A 23,580-nucleotide genomic window follows, 5' to 3' on the forward strand; every position below is an offset into this window, starting at 1 on the left:
GGCGCAACGGTCACACAAAAGAGAGTACCTACAAAGAGAAGTAAAAAGCGACATTTCCGTATGTTTTTATTTTTTTTTCCTTTTCGTGAGTAGGGAGCTAGGAAGCTTTCTCGAGCACCCCAATGGAACATCACGTGCGCCGCGATGCATCGGCCAACAGAAAGCGAGCGTGGAAACGCGTTATGAGGCCGCGATTACGGGCCGAACTTTGGTGCGCGCGAGCTCGAGTAGCCGTCGGGGCAAGATGTGGTCGTAGCTCGCTAACCGCGTGATTATGCGTGGCCGTTATACGCTGTTGTGCGGAGGAAGGCTATGGGCAAAGCTTTTCATCGGGCACTCGCTAATTGAGCTCCGCTGCAGTGCGTTCGCATTATCGTCCACGGGAGCGAGCTTTTTGCTCCTGTAGACCTGTTCCTGAAGTGGGTTTTGACGAGCACTTTCGACTAAATTTCGCAATTGTGCTCCATGATGTGCTCTACCCGAGCGTTTGATGAATAATTATTTTTTTCTCTCCGGTGAATATTATTAAGCTGCGTTTAATCTACCTGCCAATCTTCACTGCAGAGCGATATATTCCACTCGGGACTGCTAAATTATTATTGATTGTCGAATGAGATTTTCGCATTAATAGCGCGAAATGACAAGTGTACAGTGATTTCTTAAAAGATGCGCGATTCATCGGAGTAATTTATGCGTCGAGCTATTGGATTTAAGAAAAAGGTCGTCATTGCGTTTTAATAGAGAAATTAGTTACCCTCGACGACTCGAGCGCCTCTACTTCCAAAGAGTTTTTCATTAGAGCTAAACGAGAAGAAAGCGTAGCGGGGACGAGGGGAAAGTGAAAAGAGATGATGGAAATTCACGGTATTATTTTCTCGTTGAGAAACAGGTGGTGTCCCAACGTCGCTGGACAACAGCAGCCAGCAGTGGGACTTTCCCAACGCCTGGCCACCGCTGCAATCGATCGTGGTGCAGGGCCTGCAGAGAACGGGCTACCAGCCGGCTATGAAGGTCGCCAGGACTCTGGCCTACACTTGGCTCAGGTCTAATTACATCGGGTTCAACGATACGGACAAGATGTACGAGAAGGTAAGTGCTTGGCCCTTTTTTTACCTTTATTTTGGACAGAATTAATACAATCTTTGTGCGCACACAGTGTGCCGCAAACTAAAGGTAAATGTCTCTCTGGAGTCAAAGGTTGAAACGAACCCCAAGTGAAAAAGTCGTCTCAAAGAACTCGGCTATTCACGCATGGGTGAAACGTTTAGAGCTCATACGAACCGTTGGAAGAATAAAATTATGCACAAAACAAACTAAAATGTATTTTTAAGATTTAAAGTAAAGCTGAAAAAATTTGAGGTTGAAGTTGCAACGATTTACGTGGAATGAGCAGCAGTGAGAATTAGATGGCTTCAGTTTTTTTTTCTTAAAGCTTCAAGGTATTTGATGATTCAACCGAGTTGCGTTAGCGCTTGCACTTTTTGTGAAAAAAGGCAATAAAACGTGGGGAGAAAATTTATATTTAATACGAATATTTTAAAGGAATGCAGAAAAATTTGTGAAAAAAAAACATATGAATAACGAGGCCAGCCCTCTTGCGAAATATAGCCGAAAAATGCTAAGAGTCAACTTATGGCTGCTCCTAATGTCCCCACTACTTTAAAGACCGCAGCTCAAAAATGAAAGCGCAAATTGCGTATCGCCATCAGCCAAGTATCATTTACCTTAATTCACCGATTTTTTCTTATACTCGAACACGAAGAGCTTTAAGGTGAGGATAAAAATGATATGCCCCGCTTTTGGTGATACGCTCCAAGTAGGACTTGAAGTAATGGTTAGTTTGTCGCTGTACATCATGCTATGATGCAGTATTGATATACTACAGTAAGGTAGAAAACGAGAAAATAAATGAATTGCACTTGTTTACCAGAACCTCATCATCGAGAGATTTGTCAATGACGGCATTTCAAAGAACCATGAAAAGACTTCTTTCAAATTGCTGTAAACACTGTTGACGATGTATACAACTCAGGCCTCGCTTTGAAAGCATTAATGACCCTCCATTTGCAATTCCAGCGAGTCTTCCTTTTAAATTTCAGCTTAGCGTTTGATTAAAGAAAGACCTTGTAGCAAACGATTTCCACCGCGAAATACGACGCAGTGAGGAAGAAAAAAAAGATGTTGGCCACGCTACAACTGTTTACTCTCGGCGGCTTGAAACTCTAACCTTGGCCAAGAAACCGCATTACGCAAGAGATTAATTTCGTGGGAATTGGAAAAACCGTGGTGGCATTGAAAATACGATTTTCCATTTTTCTCCGGTTGGTCTTACACTTCCGTGACACCGGAAAACGAGAAACAAGCGCGAAACCCGCGGGGGCTGGCGTTCATTTTGATTACACTCTCGAGTGTTTATTAACCCAGATCTGTATTTTACACGCGAGCCATGGGGAAATACTGACTCCCCGCATTCAAATTCGTAAGGATAATTATTGATAATTATTACAAACAGGGTGGGCTTCCGCTCCCTTTTTCGCAGATGCTTGGGCGAGTAATTGGAGTTGCGTGCACGTTCGGCGACAAGGAAATGGCCTTGGGTGCACAGTCGAGTTGCGAGCTGTTAAATTACTACGTGGGACGGTCAAAAGGTTATTATGTTTTGTTGAAGCAATACTGTATTCAAAAGGAAACGGCGGCCTTACGTTTGATAAAGGAGTTTTAAGTAGTGCAAAACAAGTTTAGTCAGCCATCTCGTTGCTTGGCTTTTAATGGATGGAGAAAAACGTACGGCCTTTCGTTGAGCAAAGGAATTGTAAGTAGTACAAAGTGAGTTTAGTCAAACATCTCGTTATTCAACTTTTTATAAAGAGTAATGTACGGCCATTCATTGAGTAAATATATCACTAGTAGTACAAAGCAAGTTTGGTCAGACATCTCGTTGTTCGACTTTTAACCGTTGAAGAGTACAGTAGATGTACTTTTAATGAGCAAAAAAACTTTAAGAAATGATCAGTAGTACAAAACGAGTTTAGTCAGACATGTGTTCGCAATGTTGATAGGCCGATCTTTTTAGTAATGGAACTAGTGTACGCGCATGATTATCACTTGATGTAAGAGTCGCTGAATTTTCAATTTGAAACCAGCCCATCAACTCAGCTTAATGAAACAATTACGGTTAAAGTGTTTACCTTTGAATTTAGCTGTCCAAGGAGGCGAAAATTACCGCAACAACGGAAATGCCCGGCAAGTGTTAATTGCGCTTACACGCCGGAACAAATTGCAATTAACAATCAGTCGAAAATCAACGAACCGGCTCCTGCGTAAACAAATTTATGAGATAATGAATGTGAAAAAAGTTCTGTTGGCCCACTATCCCGAGCTTGGGGAAACGAATAAACATAAACTCTGGCAGCCAAAGGTAAATATTGGCTCTCGCAGAGTATTTCCACGGCCAGCTCGCGATCCATTTAAGATTCCGTAGAACAGGCATCGGCAAAGTTTGAACTCCATCCCTCCTCTTTGAATGCATTTTATCTCTTAGACCCCAGGCTGCTGTGGGAAAGTTTAATTCCCTCTCGGTAAAGATTAGAAAAACTTTTGTATATATTAAATTATTTCTGCTTTTAAGTCCGCGCGAGCTTAACTGATTTACTTCGTAGTATAGTGATCGACCCATTGCAGCTTTCGAATACCAAGTGACTGAGACGCAAAGGGAGAGATGGGGAGATTGCAGGTCACAGTGCAGCATCTCTCCGTACTGATGAGTTGATTTGTCCTACGCACGCAACTTTTAATTTTATCATCTACGAGCTGTTCTACTGTTTCCTTTTCCTTGAGCTATTTTTCTCTTCTTCGTTGTTTTGTTTCTTCCGAGGGGATTAGCACTAATGGGCTATTGTTGATCTCGTTGGAGCTTCGTTTCTCGCAACAGTTGTTTGGAAAGTTAATCAATCTTATCTATATTTTAATTTACGAAATTTGAAGTAATTTTTTTTTTTTTTTAATTTTTTTTCTTAAAGAGTAACCATTGGGTCAGTTTGAAACTTAAAATGCATTGTTTGTTATTTTTTTGTGTTTATTTTACTTTGTTTATAGTTAAGCACAGACTAAATAAAACATCCGTTCTTAATTATTTGATTTGCATATTAATGTTTTTAAATTGACAGTTTTTTCTGTAAATTTTAATAAATGAATGATTGAAAACGTATCTCTTTGAGAGAGAATAATACGAGGGCACTTAAAAGTGTACCTTTGGTTGTTTACTTAGTGTTAAATTTTTCTTTGGGTAATGCTGACGTATTTAAAAATCTGTTTGAAATGAGCAATTTATCTAAAATAAGAAAACAGGGGTAAAAAGCTTTCTGAAAGCAAATATGGGGGGGGGGGATACATAAAACTTCAAACTCATGTCGCATTATTTCACGCATGAGATGCAAATCCCTTATACAAAATCTAGGTGGAGCACCTGCGAGTCGGATCATCTCGAGTCAATCACTCATCACTACAATTTCTCGTCCAAATATGTCTATCATGCGCATTAATCTGTATCGATTTTCTGCGTATTTTTCTTGGCATGATTTTCAATACTTCCATTCTTTCTTTTTTTTAAAAAAGTAAATGCACGCTTTTGAATACACTAGGTCTAATACGTGATACTTACGTCATGCAGAGAGGAACTATCGTATTAAGATCAAAAACAGATTGATAATTCATGTCGTAAGAACTCCTCGTGTAACAAATTTTTCGTCTTTTACTTCTACTCAAGGTGTGTCTGACGAGGCTTATACGTTATAAGAGTAGTCCGAAAATATGGCAATCATTAATCGATAAGGGCCAAAGTACATTATATTCTTGCAACAGAAGAAATACTTGTTTCACTTTGAATTTTGCAGTTGTGCAGTGTCACTTCTACTTTTAGAATTTCGCTATGGATTTTTTTCTTCCAAATAAACATACGCTACAGGAAAAATTGTCTCAAACCCATTAGCGTGAAAAAATATGGCCCTTTTTGCAAGACGAACCACACTTTTTCCTAAAAAAAAAAAAGACCATGCCATGAAAATCTATCGCTATTGCCAGCACTAAATTTGCATGTGTCCATTAAGGCACTGAAGCTTTCTCGGTCGAGAAAACTTTCGGAAACTGTCACTGCTTATAAAACTATTAAGGTGTAGACTTAACAGACTACATAACTTTGAATATGCGAGCAAAAAACAAAAATAAGAATTTATAAGATAGTACTTAAGACTTGGATGGTTTTAATTGTCTTGTAAACGAACAGTAACATTTTATTATTAAGTTTAAGTGTCTTAATTATTTGTTTACAACAAAATACAGTTTTTCTAGGGCTCCGCGATTTTTTAACGTATAGAAAAGAAACCTGTCAATTCATGATTTGTTTTTAGTTAGCGATTATTAAAATTATTTAAGGATAGAGTATTTTTTCATTTAGGTCATGGGGTACTCGAAAGGTTCGGCAGCCCGACCGTTTAATTTGAAAGTAAAAATACACTAGGGGCAAAATGACGATCCAATGGTTTCCAAATTTCCTCAACGCTCCCTCGAGAAGCGTTTCATCCCGAAAAATGAGAGATGCATCGGCAAACTCGCCTCCACTCGTGGCGCCTCTGTTTAATTGAGAACAAGGGCATTGCTTTGGAAAATTGTTTCTTTGGATCGAAAGGTCGCGAGAGTCTGTTATATCATCTGGAAATTGCGACTGCACTTATCGGATTGGTTCGTCCGTGACTGAGTTCACTTTTTGAGCTCTCGGCAAATTGCTTGAATCAATAAAACGACACAGCGGAAAAAACCCCGAAAGTGAAGGTGACCTAAAAACAAAGGAAAAAAACGTTTGCGGAGGTACACCACTCACGTTGAGGCGAGTGTCGTCTTATTTCACGCAACGTTTCGTACGTATACACACATCACGTACCAGCGCACACTCTTCTTGAATCAATCTCTGCTCCGCTGCAAGTGTAAAAAAGTCTCTCTCGCATTTTTCAGTCACAACCACTTATCCGGCAACCGTATTTTCCGCTGATGATCACAAAGAATAGAAGAATATTATGTAAAGCACGTAGGGCTTGGCAGCGAAAATAAGAGGAAGTAAAAGTTTTAGCCGATTATGAACGCGAAGGATCATGTATACAGGGCTCGGCAAAGTTTCGACTACTGTTTTCGAGTGCTCACCAAGTGGCTTAATTTTCTCCATTAAAATTTCCTTACCCTCTGACGTACTTTCGCAACATTTATTTGTGCCATCAAGCCGAAGATGTTGAAGATTTTCAGAAGCTAAGGATTTTTATGTCTCTGGCTGAATCGTGGGATATTTTTTTAATGTTTTACCCTCTGCCGAAGTAAACGTGAATCTTCTTGCGGGGATACAACTTTGATCCCCTTATCACGATAATCCATGTAACTCTTTTTCTAACGGAGCGTGATTTTAGAGCGCCCTTTTTTTGTGAAATGAAGTTAAAAATTTTTGTCGAAGCAAGTAAAAACTGAAATATGAAGAGTAAACGAAAAACGGACTCGTTAGCACGCGAAACTAATGCACGTAATGGTACATTTGCTCTGTCGCAGTCGAAAAACGGATGCCAACATTTCCCTCGAAGCTCGGGTCCCATCCCTTTCCCTTCGCGACAAATGCACCATCGAGCGCGCGAAACTGCAAATTTTTAACGATAAGTAAGACATTTATCACGCGCACGCGGAAATATTAAATCGAGCAATAGGGGAAGGGAAAGAGCGAATCTCTCGAGGAGGTAGAGTCCTAGGAAGTGGGAAAGCAGGCGCAATTAAAGGTCTTGAGGAGCATAGGGAGGCACAGGACGTGATGCGGTTTTCTTAACTGCCGAGTCGTCAAGTTTTTACAACCGCGATCTTTATGGAGTGTGTATACGTTTCCGGGGTCGAGGCTAGCTTTTTAGTGCGAATAATTTACGGGCTCCGAGGCAGTTAGGAGAGCCGTGATGCCATTCTCAGGGGCTTTACTCCGATGATACGCATTGAGTGCATCTTGCTGTTTCGGGTTTAATTACGCTGATGGACTCGATGGGGTAGTTTGTAAGGGAAAAGTTTTTTTTTGTTTTTTTTGGAGGGGGATTGCATTTTTGTTTTCAGTTTTTTGCACAGGAGCTACTAAGTGTTTTTAATGTTAATATAACAGTGGAACCCAATGTGTTTTTTCAGCCTAAGATCTAGATTTTGAATAAATTGTACATATATGAAACCATTTTTTTAACCATTCAATGAAACTTTAAGGGTACCAGGGAAAAACAAAAACTTTTGCTTGAATTTCCGAGCGCAAAGCTAACAAAAACATAAAAAATAACCAGCCCCCTTGTGTAAATTTATACGTTCTCGTTGTTCAAAGCAAAAGCAAAACTGAGAGACGAGTTTTGCGGTCCCTTTTACCTCTGAATTATTCGACACCGCAACGTTGTTATACGCTAACGAGTCAAATTTCGTTTTCAATTATAACTGCTTTGACTCAAATGTCTGGCAAAAACCCCTCACCAACAGAAAAGACGAAAGCCATTTCCAATTACACGCGAAACCTCAATAATTATAAAGAAATCAACCCCCAGCCTCTCGTGTGCTCGAGCAATTACATTATCATTAGATATTACGGAGCCACAAATCCTGGTCAATTAGTTCAGACATCGAATCTCAGGTCGCATAAAGTACACATCCAATCAGTCGAGGACCGATTGATTTTATCGACTGCATACTGTGCACCTAAAACTAATTTCCTCGCTTCGCTCACACTGGACTATATCGAAGGCCAACCGGTTCCAAAACAATCGGCTCGACATTTTCCTTGTCAAATCATCCATTGCTTGCATACCGCATCGCATTAAAACGCTCAAAGTTGGCCCAACTTTTCGGCTTCTCTCGCGTGCGCCTTGCTTTAATTTACATACCAGTAGCCACAGACCAAGAGAAATGTGTATTCATGCGATGCGGTAGCATCTTTTTCCGCCAAACCATCATCATTTCTTCTCGTGTCCGTGTGTGAAATCGACTCGGATCAGCGGCCGAGGTGCGAAGAGGATATCTCAAGCAGCGCACCCCTCGCTGTGGCGGAGAACCAATTACCATTCAAATCGGCTATTAAAGTTCTTGCCCTGACCCCCGAGCCGACAATTATAACTACCTCCTACGGCGAGAGGAGACCCGAGGAGATAAGGGCTGCTCGTGTGTGCGCGTACCTTTTCGCGGTGCAGCGTCTACCCCTGCGTGCTACATGTACGCTCGTGATGGGATATTTGCATGCACGCGTCGAGAGGCGCAATCGCGCTCGTAATTACGTCGTCGTCGTCGGTTCATCGAGTTCTTCTTCGCGTCGGGCCACCTACTTGAGAAGGTAGTAATTGCGATGGGCATCGCGTCTGACGGGAAAATGAGTTTCTGCGGTGGTTACTTTTACGAGATGCGATGTAGAGTGCAGTTCGAGAAGTACATAGGGCATTGGGATTCTTTCTTTTTCTTTCGGTTATGAACCCCAAGTTGATTGAAATTCTAATGAAATGCAAAAGAGATAATAAAATTAATGGGAATTGACGACTTTTACGATAAAATTTTTAATTGGTACGTCTTGTCAGCTACTTACACTCGCATCGTGACTCGTAATTCAATAAATGATTTATTGACTACGTAATTATATACACGCTTCCGTACGCAGTTTTATTGTCTTTGATGGTCTGTCAGATTAATCAAGAGTTAGTACTTGATTTGCAAAAATGAGCGTCTCATAATTCATCTCAGATAAATGTTGTTTTTCACTTAAAACTCATTCAATGAATTGCCATGGAAACTTCCACGAGTACACGCGCATAAGAAATTAAAAGTACTCAAATTAGTTCAACTCAAAGTCAGCAGGAAAAGCGAGGGCAGAGTTTCGCTAAAAGCTCCAGTAAAGCTCGCCGCAGCACTTACATTTACAATACACCGGAGAGTACAATTCACGTCTCGTCCGAGCATAAGCTGCTCACTCCTAATAGGCACAGCGATGGTATACTTACCGATGCAACTCCCCCATATTCCACACTCATAGGCACGACGCAAAAGCTCAGCACAGCATCCCGGGGTACCTACTCCTAAATGTGTGCCAATACGTCGTGGTGACCACTCGACTTGGAGCGCACTTACAGTTCTGGGGAAAAGCAGCTTTGGCCCGGCGATTTCGCATTCGACCGCGTGCTCGGATTATCGGCGAATTTTCATCAGGAAGTTAAGGCTCGAGTGTCCTTTTATAAAGTTTGAGTAACGACGGCTGAGCGATGTTGCACTATACGCCGAGAAAATTCCCCCGAGGGCTAATTGAGTTTCAAAGCTTCAGGAAATTTGCCAGCACGTCGACGCTCACGTGCTTATGCGTGTGTACCTATACGAGTTGCGTATACCTGAACCATCAGTTCAGGGGGGGGGGGTACTTGATGTATTTGCAGGTTGGTATACCATGGGCTTTGCGTGAGGTTGGTTGGGCTTACATGGATTTTTTTTCTCTCAAGGACTACTGGATTCAAAGTATCGTGGTTGTGTAGTAATTGGTAATGAAGTCACAATTTTTAATGTATGATCAAAGCTTGTACATTGTTTTTTCATTTTTCATGCTTAACAAATGTAGAGTTAAATAATTAGAGTTTATTTAGAATCAAGTCTGGTTGATTGGAATTTCCAGTGCACCTACATGCGATGTCTAATTCCAATATCGGTAGACCCGTTCATTACTCTAATGTACATGTATGTATCCGTATTCCAATTAATTTGTAATTCCATCAAAATTTAACTATGTCTACGTTCCGTTTAACATCGCGCCAAGCTCTAGCACTGGGTCAACTCCGTATAAAATATCGCCAGCGTCAGAGTTACCACCCACCGACCCCTTCCCGTGAAGTTATCGTAAGAAAAAAGGATCCCGCAAAGGCCCTTGGGAATTCTCGAAGCGATACAAAAAAATCCAAGAGCCTTCATCTGTGATCTCTCGTAGAGACAAGGCAAAAAGAGTGTGTCGATCCGTACAAAAAAATTTGGCGCGTACCAACGGGAATGGGCCGTAATTAATTTTCAAGAATCGGTAAATCGGCCATTCGGCTGGCAACGATTGAGTCCTTAACGGCTTGATACACGCTTGACTGGCCTATTCGATCGATCCCCTCCCAGCCCCTCTTTCCAAAGTTCCTGAATACATCTCTTTTATCTGCCCTACCCCTCCACCAGCGATAAAAAAACTGCCCACTTGAGTGCGCCCTGCGATCGTTTTATGAGAATTGCCGAGGACGCGGATGCTCAACGCTTTGTTTTTTTTGCCCTGCAATTAAGAGCGACGTATCGTCTTGGGTGTACCAGCTACTTGGGATTTTCTACCACACGGTTTGTTTGTAGTTGGGAAGACGGAAAAAGTCTTTTGGTATGTAAAACGAGAAAAAATTTATGGGAAAGGGTTATCCTTGAGACATCTTTGATCTTGAAGGTAGCAGAGCAGAGCTTCGAAGGACACGCGTTTAATTCCTCCCTTAGAAAACCCATCGATTCAACTTCGAGACACTGATAAGAAAATAAAAGTCTTTTTTTTCAAGAAAAAAGAAAATACGTTACGTTACCTATGTAAAACAGTCGTGGATCGATAAAATTTAGGTTAATTTATCTGTCTACTGTAACCCATAGTTATAACTCCTGCTTAAGTTTTTTATCAAACTGTTGTATAAGGTACAGCCTACTTAATGTAAATTTGAGCACACTTTAAATGCTTTTGTTGTAAGGAACTGAGAATTATTTTTCATACATTTTTTTGAGTAAATTACAGTCTCCCAAGTTGTTTAAAATAAAAAATCATCGTCTCACTTGATTTTTAGAACTATTGCTATCTACCGCCTCATTATAACTATTATTAATATTTTTATTTTCGTAGCAGATATTATAAGGCATTATTATTATAACGATGGACAATACTTAAGACAAAGGCATTTTTTGCAATCATTGAACACTTTGCTGATCGACGTGAGGCTCAGTTAATAACTTGCAAACCTAATATGAACGTGGCTAGAAATTAATTATCTTGTGCCTTGAGGACAAAATGTTTGTTTTTTATTAGTGGAAATTTGTATCCAGTTGACATAGAAGTGAAAGATCTTGGATATTTTATTAAAAATTTTAGTAAGTAATGATTGGGATGTCTCAAAATTTTCGTGGCATTTTTTCTTCCGTTGCACAGCTGTGTTGAAAAAAAATGAATTTTTTTTTTCTAGTAAAACTTTTATTAGTTTTTCAGTACCCAAAGTTTTTATTTTATCTATGCGTGATTTATTTCTGTAATCTACTACGTGTTACATGACACCATTTTACAATATGGGTCTTCTTGTTCCTTCATTTTTCGACCCTTTCTCTTTATTTTAGTTTTTTTTATCGACTGAAACCCTCACAAGGTCCGTTCTTAGTTTATTTCTAACAAATAAAAACCTTTAGTTTTTTACAGCGCATTTCACGCATTCACAATCAATACGAATTTGATATTTGTAATCCACTTTGACAGTATGATATCGTTAATAACATAATAATAGGTATTTGAGCATACATCTGTGCATATAGCGTGGAGTGAGCGATGTTAAAACCTCAGTTTTAATTAAGACGATTACTTCATGGAGGTTTTTTCACTGCTGATTTTCATCGAAGCTATTGTATGAAAGTATATATACTGCTCCAAAAGAGGATAAAGAGCGACGTTATTTCTTACTTTCAAGTGAGACGAGGGTATCGTAATTTCGTGCCACAATACGGTTTTTAATACCTATCAATTAAAAATTGTGACCTCATACTCCCACTGTGCAGGGAAAAAAATTTAACGTTCGGAACAATTTTAGACCTCGTTTTTGTTTACAAGATCTCAGACCTCTCAGGTAAACAGTTCATTACGCAACGAGGGGTCAAAAGAGGCGTGCAATATTTTTATTTCACGCAAACTGGTCGGTTTGCCATAAAATTACAAACTACTATTTTTTATTAAAACAAAAATAAAAGCAAGAAGTATTTCAAATTTTAAACTGACTCGTTGAGTTTTATTTCTACATAACGTCTAGGTTATCAACTCTGTGACAGTAACGAGAAAATATAAATTGTTTTAAAAACAAAATAAGAGTAATAATATAATCAATTATTTTATAAAGCTTGAAAATAATTACTGCACAATTTAGACAGCTATTTTATTATGATAACTTTGATATATCATCTTTTAAATATCTAATAGTAATGTATTCATTAAATGTAGATTTGAAAGTACTTCAAGTATCTTTATTATTCCTATTAAATTAACCAAAAGTTAATTATACAATTAATGCGAATAAAAGGCAAGATAATTAATTACACACATTTTAACATGGTTTACAAAGGCTTCCGTGTCATTGAATATAAATAATTTTCTTAAATTTCTTTCCACAACTATTATTTACTCTTGAAAGATCATGTCGACCCTTGTGCATATCAAGGCACATAGTATGAAGAAAATTCTTTCCACAGACACTGCAACGATTATTCGCACATAATATGTCATCCTTAACATTTCTTTTACTGGCACTGAACATATTTGTAAACGACACCCTTGCACTATCAGATGATGACAATTGAACGGATTTAACAGTAGGTCTTAGCCTTGCTTTGAGGTAGTAAGAGTAATTGTACGGTGTAATCAGGATGGGGTTGCCTTGTTTGAAAACTGGTTTTCCTGTTGATAAGAAAAGTTCAGAGTTAAGGTGAGTCATAGATGGCTAAGTAGTTGGGGTACTAGTCTCCTTCCTTTCGAGACTTGAAAGATTTTAAAGAGAATTGTCACTGAAGTATAGCAGATGTTTTTATGAGCAAGAGAATTTCGATATGGCCATACGTTCCGTGGATCGGTCGTTACAAAAATTTACAAAAAATTTTACAGGTTTTGACGACAATAGAGTAAAGAGATCTATAACCAGTAAATATTTCTTTGAAATTTTCAATCGTTTGGTTTTGAAAGCTTTTCATTTTCATACTTTTTTAAAGAGATGATTCGGCCCAATCATATAAAACAAGTGCTAAACGTTCACAAGAAAATTACTGTATGAATAAATGAACAAATAAATTATTCTTACGTGCAATTTTTTTCATTGATAGAGTTGAGTTTGACAAAGGAGTTGTATCAATACAGCACAAGCTATTACAAAAGTATCACTTCATTGATCTGAATAATTTTAAGACCAAAAAATTACGTCTTCAGACTGTTAAATCTGCTATTCGTACAGTTACGCACCCAAAAAGTAAATGCGTTCACTCTCCAAATGGCTTCCCTACTTATAGTCCACAATGATAACGATACAGTTAATAGTTTAATAAGTGTCTCACTACAGTACATGTACATCTTTTTTTTACGTATGACCGCGTTTTAGATCTGACGTTGAAAAATGCTATATTTATTTTACAATACATACATAAAACTTAAAAACTATAGAGACGATACATGTAAAGTAAAAGTTAAAGGCACCAATTAATGGTTGTTAATATGTATAGAATTTGTTTATTATAAAAGTCTTAGAATATCTTAGTTTTATGTGTGAAACATTTATTTTGATTAATGTAAGGTAATAATGATAAAATTTTTCACTTTAACATTAATTTACTGTCTTTGGGCGTTCGATGTGTCCTCAGTGAGAAAACTAGCATTGTCATAAAGATGAGAGCACCAGTGAAAAAATTTTCAACTTTTTAATAATAACTCTGAGCAACATTTTCTGGCATATGCTTTTAAAAAAATATTTCAAGTTATCTGTGCTCGACGTTACAAAAATAAGAACTCTGAAAGACGCCTATTAGAACATGTTTGTTATCTGCATTTTTCAATTTAAAGTCAAATTATTTATACAATAGATTCCCCAATTCCTTTATCTGCGATGCATTAGTTTTATCTGGTAAAAAAATATCAAAGTTGCCGTATAACGATGTTAAAAAAAAGTAGGAGGTTTGTGAGGAAAAAAAATACGAATCCAACAGTTACATCAATTCACAAATGCTTCGTTGTCCACAGAATCAACATTATCTACAACAACAACACACACGTCTAAATAAATAGCAATTTTCATACTCAAAGAATCATTGACATCGCTAGAAAAAATTTACACCAGTTTATTTATGATTCTTTACTCGTGTGACGCATTATTTTTCACTTGCAAGCAAAACAGTTACGAAACGTCATGAAAATGCAGCGTCATGTACGCGAAAAAATATTGAAAGCAGAATTCACTGGAATAATGATAAAAACCAAAAAAGCGAAACAAGCTTACGACACTGAGGAGCTTGGCGCGATATTCCTTTCATCTCCACTCGACCTATACCTCGTTTTTCCTTCTTCGTCGCGACAGAAGTTCACGTTACGTTTCCCCTACGTGCTCTCGCAACACCTGTAGCATGTACTTATGCACACGCACGGGAGTTAGACGCCTCTTCTCTTGTAACCATGCAGTTGCTCCAAAGAGAGAATTAAGGCAGGAAAATAATATATATGAGTGAAAATGAAGGTCGAGCAAAAAATTTATCTGGAGTATTTTCTGCACTTACTTTATTTAAAATGCATTATCACACGATGTTATCCACTGGTACATTAGTAGTTATACTTACGGTGGAGTACGGACGTTGCTTTGATTGATCAGGATTGAGGCTGTTTTTCCAGTTAGGGAAAACACGGAAAAAAGTTATATATTGTATGTTATCGCTTCCAAAAACTACATGAAAAGGCATTATTAACTTGTTTATTCAATTTTTTACTACAAAAATTTAAGCTCCTGAGAGCGTGCAATACAAACTGTATGTAATATTTTTACAATATTAACATAATAGTGTACAGTAACCAAAAGTGCAACACAAAACTTTGGTAGACGAGTCGGATGGCTCGGAATGTCAGACGAAGATGTAAGCTTCTTATCTATTATTAAACGTTGCTTTTACGAGGAAAAACGTCATGCCCGAACAATCCCCAAAGCTACTTTACGTTTAACCGACTTTTTTCGAGGCTTTTTCAAAATAAAAACGAAATAAACGTCTACGCAAACAAATATGCGAAAAATAATAAAAGAAAAAAAAAACCTTTTTTTTAAAATTACAGTACGATGCAACTAGTCCTGGCCGGTACGGTGGTGGCGGTGAGTACGACGTGCAGAACGGCTTCGGCTGGACGAACGGCGTGGTGCTCGAGTTCCTCGCCACCTACCCGGATTTAACTTTCAACAGCAATGCCGAGAAGCGTCCGCACTACGAGAGATTCGGTAGGTAAAGTAAGTGTACGTAAGTACCCGTGTCAAGGTGATTGATGTCGATTTCAATATCCTCCCCCCGATCGCATGGAGCTCAGTCTAGTCTAGATGCTGTGATCACGTGATTCTCGAGGGGCTCGCGAATATGACTGAGACAAATGCCTGCTTTTCACTTCCAGCTTTTGTATACGTTACACAGGCGCTTCCAATTTTACCGTCCCCTCGTCCTCAACCATGCGGATCATGATCCGCGGGTTTGTGAATGAAACGATACCCCACACCACTCGGATTCATCTTTGAAGTTATGATTCATTAGTTTGGAGGGTGTGGTTGCGATGATCGTTTTCCGGTGTTTTTTCATGTACAATCTAGATATTGCCATGGTGACTTCAAAGCTTGGAAGCCAACGATTTATACTGATACGTGGAGAAATCAAACACGCATTTATCATTCTCGTGATGCAAATTGAGTTTATGTGTGGCTTGGATGAAATATTCAAGAAAAGAAAAACGAGACCCGCGCTTTGAAAGTAATTTTGTGGAGCCGAGAGTCCTTGTGATAATCAAACGTTATAAATCGCGTCGTATTTTGATTAATTATCGTAATGAAGTATACAAGTACTCGGATGATCAATGTACAGCGTCGAAAGCGTGAGATTACATCTTCAAAAGCATCAGCGGGTGCAATTCAACCACGGGATGAAATTAAAAGCCATTTATCCTTAAGGCGGATACTAAGATGCTAATTTACCATAGAGGAGATTAAGCTCCGGTATTTTACCGCCCAAGAGGCCAATTTCTCCGGGGGTATACCTCCGAGTTTGCTTCGCACCCACTCGCGCCGGATCTATGTATCTTTATCTCGCCAGACTTTCCACCGCTTTCTCGCACTTTGGCTGCGATTTATGATTCCGCGTCCGTGATCTTTTTACACAGACCCGCCTTTTTTTCCCTCGTCTTCCGTGCCCGCTCCGTTCTATTTTCTGTTACAGCGTCAAAGATTTTAAGCTGATTATCTTCCAACGAAGAAAAAGACAGTAGGTACTCTAATTTGTGAAGTCTGGCTGCTACTGTTGTTTCTGATTTATTGGTACGAGTTCGAAAGAGATAAGACCCTTTGGTATTTAATTCTCTGGTTTATGCACTGGATTTTTTTCTCAGTCGTACCAATTCGTTTGAGATTGTTTTGTTTTCACTTCTGAACAAGAAAATATATCCTATACGTAGTAGAGACTAGGTTTTTGATCTAGTGTCCAGTCCTAGTTTTTTTTTTTTTTTTTTTTTTTTTTTTCAACAAATTTGTAGTCCGTTGCTCACTGAAAGGTAAAAAAATTTCTGACCTATTTACGTGTGGATCATGCAAAAGTGGAAATTAGGACTATGACAGCAAAGAATCACGTGGCAATGTTAGATGTTTTATTAAAATGCATAACGTATATTATATACTAATGAATATATATATTTATTTGTTTCCAAAACTTTTAGCTTATCAAAATCATCTGAGAACCGCAGGATCCAACCGGCCAGTACTTAGATCTATATGGAATCATTATTGCCAGAAGAAGTGAGAGCAGAATTATAAATCTAGTAAGGCAGTGCATTGATAAAAAAAAAAAAAACTAAGATAATTGAATTTGACATTGTATTGGTGGTATTATTTTATTTGTAAATTATTAGAACAATTTATAAAATAATGAGAAGTGTACAAAGTGACTTTATCTAAATATCTGTAATATTAAATGTTATGAATGATGGTAAACAAACTCTTGGAATAATGTTCTACAAGATTTTTACGACTTACTTGTTGAAGCCAAAAAAATATGCATCAGTATATTAGTACTATTAAGCAAGAATAATAATAAAAAAAGTTTTGAAAAATTGTCATGTATTTTGAAGTATAACACTTGATAAATAAATGTTTGAGTATTTACTTACTGCATTATTTACTGGTTCCCTGCTGTTTCACGTAAAAAAAAAAAAAAAATGTTTCTAAAAACCATTACGACTTGAAAATATAAATCAAATTATGGATTTGTTAATTAATTCGTAAGGAATTCAACAAAATTTAAAAAACATTTTTCAGAGATTTCATGGAAACTTTCGTTCACAAAAACGTAATAGACAAATTTTAACGAACGTTAATTTTATAGAATCTGCCTCGTGAAGTATTTGAAAAACAACAACAACCCAACAGATTTTCTGGACTCAACTTGCGGCATGAAGACAAAGCCAAGATTTTCCCAACAGGTACAGCGATGCTCTTGCCAACGTATCTGATCCTACCAACTGCTGTTCAAAATGAAAAACCGCACGTGTGATCTCTGCCACTAAAGTGAGGTCTGGCTAGTGGCCAAAATCGTGTTTGCACTTGCCGAATAAGCTGCCCTCTCGGCATGACAATAGCTTTTTTCAAAACTCTGCGTTACAGCCACTTTCCAATTCCTGGTACAGGATCGCACTGCAACGGTGATCAAGAAGCTTTGTCGCAGTACGGAAAGATCAGGTATTGTCGAGCTTGTCGAGCTACTCGGTGAAATTATTAATTAGTCTTTGTCTTTATGCTTTGTCGTGTACATTGCTTTAAAATTGCATTAATTAAACAGCTACAGGATGAACAATACCGTTTATTACAAAAAATATTTACACATGGCAGGGTTTTTCGTTAGCTTCAATAATGCGTGATTCGTTCGAGCGTAACGTGCAGCAATTGGAGAAAAAAAACAGTCCAGATGTCTCTGAACGAATTTTATCGGAAACGTTCGCCGTTGTCGTATCCAAGCTGGAAGAAGTCCTTTAGTACGACGTTGAATGAAACGCTGACGAATCCTTGAACGCTCATTCTCGTGACTGAAAATGATAAAATAGAATGTAACAAAAAAAAATAATAATAATAATAAAAAATAAATGCTCGAGTAACTTTGAAAGATTTAATGATGGCGTAGTTGAAATATTTGAAAATCTTTTCAGTCCATCCAAAAAATAACGTTGAAAGGATTAGAAAAAAAAAAAAAAAAAAAAAACCAAGGGCTCGGAGAAAAACTCGGTCTGAATGTTAATATTGAAATTCGAATATTGAAAATGAAAAAAAAAAAACGTATACACTAACGCTCTCTACCATCGCCAGCGGCGAGTATACCAACGTCGACTAGCTCGGGCCTGCGTCCACTGAACCATCCAGCAAACTGTTGCACCAGTGAGCCCGACTCGGGTACGTAAACCGCTATCCTGTTCATCCGTGAAATCCAGCACCGAAAGAGCATGGAAATAAAAAAAATGGTAACAGAGATTGAATGCATGAGAACTTATGCATGGATTCCATGATATATTTCTAGCAAAAAATAGAGACGAGAAAAAGCATTCGCGCGAAATTGAATGGATGTAAAGGGTTAGGCTTTACAAAGTATATATAAGTTTTCGTGCACACAAGGAAACTGATTTATTAGCTTGAAAGCCCCTTCAAGGACTGCTCCAGCGCATTGTTTGCTTTTTTCTCGCACTCGAGAAAGTTTTTACCCCTTTTTTTCAAGCGAAATGTAAAAAAGGGGTCTCACAATCGGGTGGGTTGGCCATACGTGTGTAGGTGTGCTATTGATTTTACTTAAATGAATGTCGTCCGGACAGATCCGTGTGTGTGTTACATCAGAGAGCAGAGGTATAGATGGGAGGAGAGGGACAATGGGGAGTCCTGTGTCTACAATCCTGTCGATTTAATACAGATTTGTTCTTCCAATGATTGTGGATCTTTGCCGATTCCCAGTTCATTCATTGCGATTGAAAATCAAATGCAATCTTTTTCCCGTGAGATTTTAATTGCACCCGATAAATCGCTCTATTGGTCGGTCGGATATTTGTTAAATGCGCTCGATACAACTGGTATGCTGTGCATGTAGGGAGATCTAATAAAATAAAGTAGCATTGTAGTGGATTCTGCGCAATAAAAAGAAAAAAAAAAAAAAAAAAGAAAAACAATATTAAGAAAGTAATGAGTATTTTAACTCAATTATTTGCCTGGTGAGAGAATCAAAGTGACACTGCACGATCAGAGAATGTACACAGGCATGTCTGTATGTTCTTTGGCACAATGGACACTTTGACAAAGTGAGCGTTCGAGAGAAAATGTCGCAGTCATAAATAGGGCGCCAACGATGAAAGCAAACAGTATAGGTATAACGTAATGACCGACCGTATCAAGTTAAGACGTAGGATGATGAAAAAGAAAGAGGCTACGACCATTTTTGCTTGTTTCTCGGCTTACTGTCTAGCCTCCCCCTAATACTGATGTTAAATCATTAGAAAAAATGCTGGGAACTTGCCACACGTATACGATGTATTGTGACACACGTATCGCTTAATCAAGCCCGATTAGGTGCGAAGATTAATTAGGTATGTATAACGAAGCAGTGGATAATTAAATTAGCAAATATTGAGGGGATTTCCCTGCTGATGAAGGTATATTAATACATTTGAAAAGTTTCTTTGTGCAATCAAACTCTGGTATTTGGATCACTTATTCGATCATGCAAAAGCTGAATTTTCCACAGTTTCAACTTTTTGTCTCTACAATGAGAAAATTACGATAAAATTTTTTTTTGGAAACGAGCTACTTACGTTGTCATTTCTCGTTTGAGCAGGAATAAATTTGTAAACGATTATCGATGCACATTATAATCCAGGAGTAAAAATCACTTATTATCTTGGTATTTAACAATAACTAAATTAAAGTAAAATTTTAAACTCGTGTAAATACGTAAAGATAAATTTTTAACTAAGAGTGTTAATTGATCCAACAATATGTCATTTGAAATGTTACCTCTCACTACGAAATTTTCATAATCACTTAAAAAATTATCTTCCTCTGTTACTGACCATTTGTTGCTAGCCAAAAATACACCAATAAAAAAGAAACGCACAGACAGATCTTTGTTTTTTCTTGCAAGTTCTGAGGGTAAGATAATCTTAAAGAATGAGACGCTGCGATTATGGTTCTCCAAGCCCATAGTAAACAGTCGTATCTCAAGCACGTGGTTGATTTGCTTCTGCTAATTTTTCTAAAAGGGAGGTGCCCTGATTTATGCTTGCCCCTAGCGTAATACTATTTGTAGGAGAAAAATAAAACATTATTATAGATGTTCACGTGTTGCTAGTCTTGAATCATTGGCCACTCTCGATGCGAATACCGTAGAATTCACGTGGCTAGACATAAACAAAAATAAAATTTGATAAAAAAACATTACCAAAGTAAGCTAAAAGTGATGAGCGTGCGCTAAATATAATGTAAATAAAAAATAAAAAGCACACTTTGAATTCCGATTTTCTCATTAACTGCCGTGTACTATAAGGTGGAACGTAAAACGATTTCCGTCAATCTGTCACGACCAACAACGAAATATTAATATAATCATCGAAGGTCACAGAGAATGGGATTCTACAGCAACAGCAGTTACTGCTAGCAAAATTTGCTACTGGCAGATTAATGAAGCTCAAGTCAACGATAATTGCAGATTTTATTTCTTAAAAAAAAAAAAAAAAAAATTTATGACGGAAGGAAAGTTAAAAAAGTGTAAAGGACCTTTCTTTTTTACATTTCTATGGCGCTTCCAAGTACCTACGTACCATTAGCGTTCACAATACCTTTTCATCTACATTGTATTTTTATACGTTGTTGAGAATTTACTTGAATTTGGAGTAATATTTGTAAGATGGTCACGCTCGCACCACGGAAGTACATGAAAATAAAAAAAGCAACAGCTTACCGTTTTTCGTGCCTGCCCGTAATTAATGGGAGTCTGCAAACACCGTACCCCTGGACGATGTCGTGTCCGAAAGTATCCAGTCCGTAAATCGAAAGCAGCAATTGTGGCCCTGCAATCAAAGCGCTGCTAATACTCTAGATATATTACTCGTTTTTTTTTCTTTTTTCTTTTTTTATTTGTACACACAAAAATTGTTGATGATTTTTTTTTGTTCATTTTTTTTCGTGGTCACGCTTGTCATTAACTGATTGCCCCACGGCCAAGCCGACTCGCACTGATGGCTAACGATCATTTTCACGCCACACTTAAAAACTCGTGGCTGGCCACTAATCGGAGTAAAAGGTTCTGGCTTTCACAAGTCAGCCTCATCTTGCATTACTATTACTATGTGGCTTATTTTTAAGACATTACGCTGATATAAGAGTGATTAACTCAGTGAGCTAGTATCGCGAAAAATGCAGACAAAATAAATTATTTTAATGCTTGCATCAATTATTTAATCATCTCAACGTTTATTTCTTTTTTTATATATTTTTTTCCTTATTATTACAAGGTAATGGACAACTAGCACCTACCCCATAAGATAAAAAGTGACCAATTAAAGAAAAAAAAAAGGTATAAAATTGGGGGAGCTTTAATTCTTGAAATACAAAGAAGCTAGAGTATGATTAATCACTGATTTTTTTTTCACGAAAGTCGGATCTTTAGTTTAATTGCGACAAAAAAATTTCTGATTCTTAACAAATATTTTTTGTGGTAGAAGAATAAATTTAAAACCAATAAAGCATAAGCCAAGCCGATTTTATCGTAAGCTAGATAAAAAATGCATGCAAGCTGAAAACCACTGAAAAATGTTTGGCTTTTCTAATAATTAGAGAATATTTTTACATGTACTAAACTTGAGGAAAAAAAAATGAAACAATGACAAAAAAGACACAATTACTCACAGCCGAATGGACTTGTACTTTTAAATGCCACGTCCAGCGGGAAATTCCAGACTGCTAGTCGGCGGGCATCCCCGCTGCATTTGCTCATTTGTGTGAGACCTTCCTCGATGCCCTTTAAATCATTGAGTGGCTTTTACTACTTTTGTGTGGTGCATTTGTATAATACGCGGATTCGTAAATGCTGGAAAGTTGCCCTCATAAATTTCACTAATGGAAATATCTATAGGAAATTGACAAACTTTCCGCGGTTGAACTGCAACAAGTTCTTTGAAACTCGCAATTGAAACACTGATTGTATTAAGTATTTCTACTAATTTTGTATTGAATAAAGTAATGATACATTTAAATCACATTTATTTTTCTTAATGTTCGAACAACACTAAATGAAGTTTTTTTTTTTTTATTCATGGTATACAATGTAAAAGATGAACCTTAATTCAATTAAACGTTAAATTCAATTTTCAATTCTGTTTTTTGGTCTAAAGTTCGGCTCAATTAAATTTTCCGCGTTTTGTTAACGATGCCTTAGTTGTTTGTGCTAATCAATATTCGTTAGAACCCACGTCATTAGGATATAATAGTAACAAAAGAAAGTTCATATTTCAAAAAGACAAAAGAGCGTAACTATATACGCGGAAGATATTTTTTGGGCCGAGCTCATTCGCCCAAGTAAACAATGCACGAACGTAGTACATTCGCCAAATTGAAATTATTCTTAATTACGAGGGAAAAGGGGAAAAATATATGTATACACGCGTTAGTGCACACAATAGCTGAGTTAGTGAGGGGCACCGGTGTCAAAAAGTAAAAATACAAAACTAAAAAAAAAATTCAAATGTAAAAAAAGAGAAGAGCAGAGAATAGAAAAGAAAGAAGGCATCGAAAAAGAAAAGAAACGCAGGAGGACAAAGGGAAGCCCGCGAAAACAATGATGAGGACCAAGACACCAACCCCCTCTCCCTTCCCTCATCACGATTTTCACGTGTGCGCGTAATAAGCAGACACTTGCACACACAAAAAAAAAAAAAAAAAAAAAACGTCACACAAAGTCGTTGGATACAGCTGCAATTATAAATACACATGGTAAAAAACTAGGTAGATTTGTCATTAATCTCACCGCGAGTACACTCCACTCTGGGCCAAACTGATATGCGTATTTGCAGTAGGCGTTGCCGACCTCGTAAAAATCCGCGGACTCGATCGAGCCGGTCAAGCTGAGGTAAAACTCCCCCTCGGTGCCGTTTACTCCGGCCCCAGACATATCCGGACGACCAGGACGAAATGCCTAATGATGTTACTTCAGGAGACAAGGAGTTCTAGTTTACTTTGGAAACGAGTGTCATAAGTTAGGCGTCGTCAAGTGTTTGGGTGCGATGCATCGTCATGACAACCTGGCCTTTCAAGTGTTATGTTTTTTTTTACTGTTTCATGACTGAAAGTAGGTAAGTAACTTATTTAATTTGTTTGATTAATTTTTATTTTTTCAGAGTTTCAGAATTTTATTTATTAAATACATGGATGTTTAAAAAAAAAAATTTTTTTATGGGATGAAGTATGTTATACAACCAATTATTTAATTAGCAAAAAGTTTTATATGTTGACTAAATTT

General features: G+C 37.7%; 2 protein-coding genes across 2 annotated transcripts in view; one reads left to right on the plus strand and one right to left on the minus strand.

The window, feature by feature from the left end:
• LOC106645390 (trehalase) overlaps window positions 1-15,307 on the plus strand; it is a 35,059-nt gene extending 19,752 nt beyond the window's left edge. The window contains exons 8-9 of the mRNA XM_014361238.2: window positions 890-1,089; window positions 15,125-15,307. Of these exons, the coding sequence (XP_014216724.2) occupies window positions 890-1,089; window positions 15,125-15,292 (368 nt within the window). The 3' untranslated portion in view covers window positions 15,293-15,307. The remainder of the gene's footprint in view (window positions 1-889; window positions 1,090-15,124) is intronic.
• A 2,682-nt stretch (window positions 15,308-17,989) lies between these two features.
• Window positions 17,990-23,232, minus strand: LOC106645359 (B9 domain-containing protein 1). The gene is made up of 5 exons (XM_014361206.2): window positions 23,089-23,232; window positions 21,972-22,083; window positions 21,025-21,133; window positions 18,378-18,496; window positions 17,990-18,118 (listed from the first exon to the last, which is right to left on the minus strand). Exons 1-5 carry the CDS (start codon window positions 23,230-23,232, stop codon window positions 18,018-18,020), a joined length of 585 nt encoding a protein of 194 aa, XP_014216692.2. The 3' UTR covers window positions 17,990-18,017.
• Window positions 23,233-23,580: the final 348 nt, after the last annotated feature.

The sequence above is a fragment of the Copidosoma floridanum genome, unplaced genomic scaffold (genome assembly GCF_036245765.1).
Source record: "Copidosoma floridanum isolate Cflo_tuat_1 unplaced genomic scaffold, Cflo_Japanese_pri ptg000029l, whole genome shotgun sequence".
Lineage (NCBI taxonomy): Eukaryota > Metazoa > Arthropoda > Insecta > Hymenoptera > Encyrtidae > Copidosoma > Copidosoma floridanum.

What these genes read in the sequence shown, in the direction of transcription:
- LOC106645359 (XM_014361206.2), bottom strand. Translation starts at nt 23,232, where the DNA reads ATGTCTGGGGCCGGAGTAAACGGCACCGAGGGGGAGTTTTACCTCAGC. An exon ending in CAGAGTGGAGTGTACTCGCG is followed by an intron (nt 22,084 to 23,088) that starts GTGAGATTAATG and finishes AATGATTTAAAG; the next exon opens with GGCATCGAGGAAGGTCTCAC. An exon ending in CGCTGGCGATGGTAGAGAGC is followed by an intron (nt 18,119 to 18,377) that starts GTTAGTGTATAC and finishes TATCATTTTCAG; the next exon opens with TCACGAGAATGAGCGTTCAA.